This window comes from Chelmon rostratus, chromosome 7 (genome assembly GCF_017976325.1).
Source record: "Chelmon rostratus isolate fCheRos1 chromosome 7, fCheRos1.pri, whole genome shotgun sequence".
In the NCBI taxonomy this organism is placed as follows: Eukaryota; Metazoa; Chordata; class Actinopteri; order Chaetodontiformes; family Chaetodontidae; genus Chelmon; species Chelmon rostratus.
The window spans coordinates 20,980,712-20,988,968 of NC_055664.1; the positions used below are offsets into that span (position 1 = coordinate 20,980,712).

Sequence of the window (8,257 nt, forward strand, 5' to 3'; positions counted from 1 at the left end):
ATTTTAACATCCAACATGCCCCAGGGAAGATGAAAATCACAAGGACCTGACTCGACATGATAATGTACACAAATCCACACGAAGAAAAGGACGACGACAGTGGTTCTGTGTCTGCTGAGTCTGTTTATGCCACAGTAAACATCCTACGGTCCGCAAAAGGTAATCAATTCTGTCTGTCTGGTCCTCTGCGGGCTGGAAATGGCTATTAATAGCTTGTCCTGTAATTTAATTAAACCTCATTTCAGCACACAGTTAAAATCAATCTCTGCAGCCAATGAGAGACATAGAGGAGATTGATTTCTCCTCAAAAATGTTGAATCAGTCACAGATTCACCTTCCAGGCATTATCCTCCTGGATGCTATTTATCTGCGCTGCAGCTACGCAGATCAGAACTTGGCATTGACTCTTAATGGACTGCTACGCTACAACTAGGTGATAATCATCATTACCAAGCCTGCACACCCTCCACTTGAGTCTATGCAACAATGACCACATTTAGTGCTGTATGTCCAGACTGAGAATGAGTGCATGTGAAGGGGTTATATTATTAAGTCCATGCTCTAATGATTTTAAATTGGATAGGCACTGGGTGAGAAGGCAATCAGCTCACCACAGCTTCCCAGTGGAAAGATCACAAACTGTATACCTCAGCTGTGACCGCGTCCTAAATAGACATCGACCGATAGTAGATTTTTAAGGGGTAATAATATCACGATGGTTTGTAGCCGGAGAAGGCCAATAGCCGACTAATCGGCTGATAAAAACACTGTTGGAAATGGTATAGAGGAGTGTGTGTGTGTGTGAGTGTGGCGAGAGAGAGCGAAAGAAAATGAAATGAACAATCTTTGATTTTATTAGAAACTGAGTAACTGTCAAACTGAATATCTAAGTCAAAGTAATAGATACCTAAATAAATAAATAAACCTGGATCACTGAACGTCAAGACGAAAGCAATAAACACCTTAATAAAAATCCATCAGCCACAATCGGAGCCACGTTCCACTGATGCCAATAGTTTGTAAAACGTCCAATCGGTGCAGATAAATCTGACAACCTCTGGGCCATGTTTCTGTCCTCTTGGCAAATAAAAGTCCAGTATTCGCTCCTCTTTTAGCTCTATTTTTGGTCTCCTCCAACTCCTGGGAAAAAATATCTGGTTTTATAGCTTCTAAATACTCCACTATGTTCACTAGCAAGTCACTAACTTTTTGGTGCTGGGCAGGTGGTGCACAGTGGGTTTATCAGAGCTTTGTTAAAGAAGGCTGCTGCCCGCTGGCCTGAAAATGACCCTATGTGTTGAAAAAGAACCAAACAGTAAAGTGGTGGGTCATAAATCCAACGGACCAAAGCCAAAGCCTCATGGCCCAAATTTCTGTAAACCTGCTTGTCAAAAAACAACAGTTCATCTCCACAGTAGTCTTATTGCTTACAGTATTGTGTCCTGATCAGGATATCCAATAACAATCTAATAATCTAACAGAAAAATGCCCATCACAAGCTCCAAGAGCCCAAAGTGATGTCTTTTGGACAAATCCTAAAGACATTCGGTTCACTGTCATATGAGGCAAAGAAGAGTGGTTAATGTTCACATTTAAGAGGGTGGAAGCAACAAGTCTTTTGCTGTCGTTTCTTGAAAAATGATTTCAATTGATTATCAAAATTGATGCTTATTTTCTGAATAATAATAATCATTTCAGCTCTGGTATGGACAGTTTAAATAAGCCAGTTGACAAGTTGACAGAGTGACTGACAGTTCAGCTAGATGCTCTCTGACAGGTGCTTCCAGTCACTCAGCGATGGAAAATAGCAGAAACCCAAAATGTATGACCCCACCTAAAACATTTACTCCACTTAATAAATGTGTTTGCTAAGAGGCTAGTATTAGAGAGCTGAGTAATTGTGCCTTCAAAAAGTCTATTTCAAGAGCATGAGTGCTTCCTCGTAGCCAGAAATCTGAAGGGAGAGGCTAAACAAGCGGTTTCTGCCTTCCACTCTGCATCCAGAAATCAGTTTGACGTCAAGACATTTGGCTGTGACAAACAACATGTAGACTGGTGCCCGGCTCCAGGTGAGCCTCAAATAGCAGCGGGCCAGCTGCTGTGTGCATTGTGAATAGCTGCTCCCCGACACAGGCCCAGTGTGCTCCCCCATGACAAACAGCTATTAAATTTGAATTAACACTGTTTTGTATGATCAAATAAAATAACAGAGGTCATGGGCGGAATGCATTAGCACACGCCTCTGTAGAATTCAGAGAACATTGTGGAGCTGCTTGTTGAACAGGCTGTCTGGGGACCATTTGCCAGTGCGACCGCACTACACCCAGCAAGCTGTTGCAGTATAGTACTGTATATATAAAGTATTTATCATGTCTTAAACCTTAAAGACCTGGCTTTGTGGACACTTAGAGCATCAAACGAAAATGCTAACACTAAAATAGTGGTAAATGGTTAGCATTCACTTTATTCACCTGTAGAGAGAGAGAGAGATGGAAGCAGGGAGAGAAAGAGAGAGACTGTTCATCAGCATCCTGCAGCTCTATTTTTAGCTTGATGCTGAATCCCAGAAAAACAGCAGGTAGGCTACCCATTTATTTTATTTGGACAACAAGTAAAAAAAACCCTTCAGATTGATCCAGATTCATCAACTATGAGGAATATAAAATGCAAAATGGTGCTATGGCTCACAGTGAGGCCCGGAATGGTCCATTAAGTCTTAGGAAGGACAAGCAGTTGGGGTCAGTGAGACTGTGGGAGGGGGTATGACAGAGATGACTGAGAGTGATTAGAAATGCAAAAGTTCTTAAAGAGATTTGGCAGCATATTACCTGCATGGCTTCAAGCCACGGCTCATGCAAAGGGGTGGGGGCAGCCTCAAGGATAGAGAAACAGGTGTGTAACTAAAGACTGTATGGTTTGACTTGCAATGCCAGCTGGTCTCATTAAAAGATGCAGCCTCTGTTGTCATGTGACTCCTCAGCGGCCAATGAAAAGAGCAAGATGTTCGCAGGTGTGAAAGTGTTTGAATGAGAAGAAGAGCGCGGCTGGGACTGAGCATCTGTATATGTATGTATGTCCAACAGAAAGCAAAATTAAACAAGAAGCATGTTGTGAAATAGCTGACAGCCAGTTATCCTCGTTGAATGTTTATTCAGCAACATGCTACAGCAATGCTAGCAGCTGTGTGAGGTTGTATTAGCCACAGTGGTGCTTTGAGCTAAATGCTAATGCCAGCATGCTAACAATGGCAATACTAACAATTCAATGTTTTGCAAGTATATTTTCTATATTCACGATCCTTGCTGAACATGCTAGCATTTTAACATTTGCTAATTAGCACTAATATTTTCACCTGATGGTGGCGCTAGAGGAAAAGTGAAGGGATCACAAGTCTCAGGGGGAATCCAGCAAATATTTGTCAAGAAATTTAATTAAAAATGCAAATATTAACCTCATGATGGCACTAGAGGGACAATCAGAGGTTCAGCAAAATCATCAGGATTCATCCTCTTGGAACAATGAATGTCTTCACAAAATTTCAAGACAATCCATCGAGTAGTTGTTGAGATATTTTAGCGTAAACCTATGCGGTGGAGGATCTGAACGGGCCACATGAGACATCCATTAATATTCTTTTAAGTTTGCGCAGCACCTGCTTCATTTCGAGGAAGCTTTGCTCAGCACAGCCCTCGTCATTCCTAAATCCTTATTACTCTGCTCAAATTATCTTTCAATATTTAGATGATTAAAACTGGGGCTCTCTTCGGTTTTAATTGACAGTTGGTGAATCTGGGCACAAGGCCATGTTTCTGCAGAAGCTGAAAAAAGGCACTGCAAACTGTAAAGCTTAGCTAGTCTATAAACCCTGGCTGTAATAGTTCAATAATGAAATACACACCATGCGTATATGTGTATATCATCCTTGCTGTTTGTTCCACGGGCCCCATTCTAGATAATAGTGCACGTTCTCTCGAGAGAATAAAGACAGAAATTTTAATCTAGAATAAGAACATGTATGGAATCCCCTGCAGCCCTCTGATAATTGAAAATGATGAGATAACATCTGCGTACATAAGTGAAAGTCATGGAATTAAAAGTCTGTCCTGGCCTTCTTGGTGAGTGTTTCTACGAGCTCTACTTCAAAAGTCGCACTGTGAACGGAGGTCGAGCGATAATGATGCACTGCATGCTCGAGATATGACTGTACCAACAGAAACCTCACACACACTGAAGGCTGCCATCAACCTGCCACCGGCCTGCTGGAGAATCACAGGGTTAACATGTTTTTATAGAGCTCTGCTGAAATCATGTACAGCCTCACAGTGGAGCTTCCATTAGCGAGTGAATTTTATGGTGAGGATCAATGCAACATAATTAAGATTAACTGGAGAAGACATCCAGTTGCAGCTGTTGAGATAAAAAAATAGTTTTTCCATGCGCTCAGGGAATCTAATTTGTCTTGTGGGATTGTCTCCTAAAAAAAGAACCGCTTGCTTGATTTCTCGAGGAGAACAAACTCGTCGGCCTGAGGGGCTGTAGCTGACATTTTGTACAAAAATGTATATTTAAACAAACTGGTACACAAATAATGAACATAGAAACAAACCCTTAGCAAACTGTGGCCCGCAGTTTCACAATGAAGAGGATCTTCTGCATCTTTTGTTAGTCGCCTTTATATTTTTATCATGAATTGGACCCTTTATAAACCCTTTTATTAGTTTATACCTCATGTTGAATGTGCTGTGCTGCCAGTGTTTGTCCAAATCCTCATAACTGTTTCTCAAATTCTGGAGACATTGCCAATGCTTCTTCAAAGAGTTCTGCACTGGTTTAGGATTGCACTCCTCAATCATTGATGGATTCAAAATGTTGAAACAAATCGAAAATCCATGCAGCAGGATCAGAGATATTGTCTTTTTTTTCATATTCTTCTTCCTTCTCATAATCTGTGGCCTACATTACCCACAATGCCAACAATTGGACCACCAACCAAGTTCAGTTGGAGATGTGGGGGTGTTATGCTAGTATCAGCTAATGTAGCCTTGAGCTGTTAGCCTCAAGCAGAGATGAGGAACAGGACATAGTTAATTTCTTCCCACCACCGGATTTCTTTTATTTACAAACCAACCATCACTGACTCATGTGACATCACTCAAGTGATGTCACTTGAGTCACTTTATCAGTATTTGTGCAGCTCCTGGTCAAGCCTAAAAAGGCTTCATGGGAGTTAGTGGTACTCCCCAAGACCTGTTAACAGACCTTGACGTGAGCTTCCCTTTCATGTTTGTAGAACTTTGGAAAATGATGCAGAAAAGCTGATTATTTCCTCTTGGTTTTAAAGGCGCCATCATAAAAATATTCGTCTCTGTCTGGATTAACTCACTCAACCAAAATTTATATACATTAGCTGAACAAACAGATACAGAAAATACATTCTTTCTAAATTCAGGAGACTTAAATGGAGAATTTAATGGGGAAATCCAGAGTCTAATGGGTTAATGCAACTCCTGATCTCTGCCTGGCTCTTTGTTTGAATCAGCTTGTTGTAAAATGGTAAATATTTCAGATACGTTCCACTTTGTATGTCGCTGCACCCTCCTATCAAGCGGTGGTGCTGCTGTAAATCCAACATAGGCACATTTTAGAGCCCAAACCACGCTGCATAAAATCTCCCCTCTGATGTGAGGCTTATTTCCTCCACTGAGTTGTGCTGATATTTTAATTGATCCCTGAAGGGAAATTCCCCTTCTACTCTCGTCCCGTGGAAAAGGTCAGAGCACAAAGACCATGAACAGAACCGCAAGCCTGAAGCTGGAAGAGCTTCAGTGACTTGCTCAAAGGCTCTCCAGCAGGGCAGATGCGCGACGACACAAGGGAATAAAGCCAGGACCTCCGGCTCGAGGAAAGTGTCAGTACGATTAACGCAACCACGCTGCTTCTGCTAGCACGGTTAACAGGGTTTTACACCAACTCGATATCATGTGCCTTTGAACTTTGGATTTATCTCTATCATTAAAAACCATCAAAAATAGGTCTAGAAAGGAAGAAACAAACAACATATCAGCAATCTTGTACACAATACAAAATCTGAAACAAAATGATGCCGTGCATAGGATGCAATCCTAACAAAGAGTAAAAACACAACCTGAATCACTGCATTTTCTTCTCTTTTTTTGCATAAATTTACACCACAATGCAACAGGTGGCACATTTGAGCCGCAAAAGAATCTTTTGAATGAGCAACAATGAAGCTCTTATGCTAAAGAAAGGTCACAACATCAGAGGCCTCGCTGATGCCGTCCGGCCAGAACTCTCTCACATACCACGCGTCCAATTTAACAATCAAATGAGCTGCATGAAAAACTGCCCGCTATTATTAGCAATGCACCGGACTCTGGATTATCCATTTTCATTTCTCCTGGTTTAACCTTGTCCTGGCTGCTTTGTTGTCTAATGCTGGAAATAGAGCAGCATAGACTACAATGTGTTTGTCTTCCACCTGCAGGCTCTGTGACCTGATGAGAATTACAGCTACACTTTTTTATTATTATTTTTTTTTTACCATGTGGTCACTTCCTTAATTTAAATAGCTGTTACTACTAACAGAGTCACCCGCCATATTTAGATAGGGTCACACATACAGCGCTGACAGCTGATAGCAGACACCTTTGACCTCAGGTCTGCAGGTGTGTCTGTAGGTCACTAACAGCTCACGTGTCAATATTTGGTGAATCCCTCATCTTTTTTTTTTCTTCTTCTTCTACATTTGACCCTGCAGCGTCACAGGATCTGACGGGTCACACATTTGGTTGTGACGCGCAGAGACAGACAGGACAGAGCGCCTGAATGGCAGACAGACAGATGTAAGGACGGACCGGGCTGGACAGTCCACCGACCCGGGCTGTCTGACAGACGCAGGTCCGCTTAGACCGTCGCGCATTCCTACAGATTGCCTCCATGCAGCACGCGGCTGTGCGCGCCAGCGTCCGGCAGCACGAGACGCACGTTTCTACCTGTTAGCACGAGACTGCGTGCAGTGTCCCCTTACCTTTTCCCCTGGTCTCCTTTGACATAGTGTCCTCTCCTGTGCGTCTCTGCCTGTCTGCGGTCACTCGGGAACAGCGTCGCGTTGCTCTGCGCAGAGACGTTTTGTCAGATAGTTAATCAAGCAGCGGCTCTTCCTCCGTCCCTCTTCCTGCCTGCTGCACCTGACGCCTGCCGGACTGAAGCAGGGTGAAGCAGGCGCGGGGAGCTCCGGTGGCCGTGTCGGTCTCCTCTCACCGTGGAAAGCGGGGGGAAAAACAGAGAAATTCAGAAAACCGGAGAATCCGCAGCTGTGCGCTCAGTCACCTGTGTTAAGTCCCTCAGAGCGTCGACCCGCCCCTGCCGCAGACATACTTTGGGTATTTGTTGTATCTGTGCAGACTTGGCTCGCATGTCATGCCCACCCAGCTCCGGCTCGCTTGCTCCTCTCCGCCGCTAACATCAGCCGGAGTTCCTCCGAACGAGCCACGGTCTGCAGCTCGACTGCCTCCAGCGGTGCGCGCACGTCCGCGGCTGCGGCTGCTGAAGGGCGTCCGTCCTCTTTCCAAACACCGTTTCCTCACTTTGCAGGATGCTCGAGAAGTATCCTGAGCGAAGGACAATAAACAGCTGCTCTGGTGACTCCAGAAGCTTTAATGTGAAAGCTGTGGTTTGTCATTTGCAAGATTCATTTAATTGGTTTAATCAATTTTATTGGATTTAGCCAAGCACAGCAGTCACAAGTCTGTGCACAAATGTTTCAGGAATTACAAAGAAAATGAGATACAAAGCAGATAAAAGCAATGCCACACAAGTAGCCCCTGTATGTTTTTTTTTCCATGCAGGGTGTGGTTGTTACGGAAGAGGATATAGAGAAGAAGAGGTATGAAGATGAAGAGCAGGGCAGTTAATCACAAGTCTGCACACAAATATTACATGACTTTAGCAGAATATGAAATATAAAGTACCGGTAGGTGAAAGTCAATGAGTGTCACAAGTGTGTCGTCTCATATATAGGGTGCATTACTGCATATCTAGGCTAAATAAAGAGAATATGTTACGAGACAATGAATCACAGGTCTGCACAGGCCTATTGCATGAATTAAACATAATATTACATTTAACGCAGATAAAAGTCATTTTAATGTCACACAAGCAGCCGTGTTGTATATTTTTCCCTATGCAGGGCTGGGGTTACATGTCTGCTGTATAAAAGGGGATATGGAGTATGTGA

At 43.2% G+C, this 8,257-nt stretch overlaps 1 protein-coding gene across 1 annotated transcript in view; it reads right to left on the bottom strand.

Moving 5' to 3' along the window:
* pitpnm3 (PITPNM family member 3) overlaps positions 1-7,352 on the bottom strand; it is an 82,691-nt gene extending 75,339 nt beyond the window's left edge. Inside the window, exon 1 of the mRNA XM_041940616.1 lies at positions 7,049-7,352. Coding sequence (XP_041796550.1) covers positions 7,049-7,073 — 25 coding nt within the window. The 5' untranslated portion in view covers positions 7,074-7,352. The remainder of the gene's footprint in view (positions 1-7,048) is intronic.
* Between the last annotated feature and the right edge of the window lie 905 nt (positions 7,353-8,257).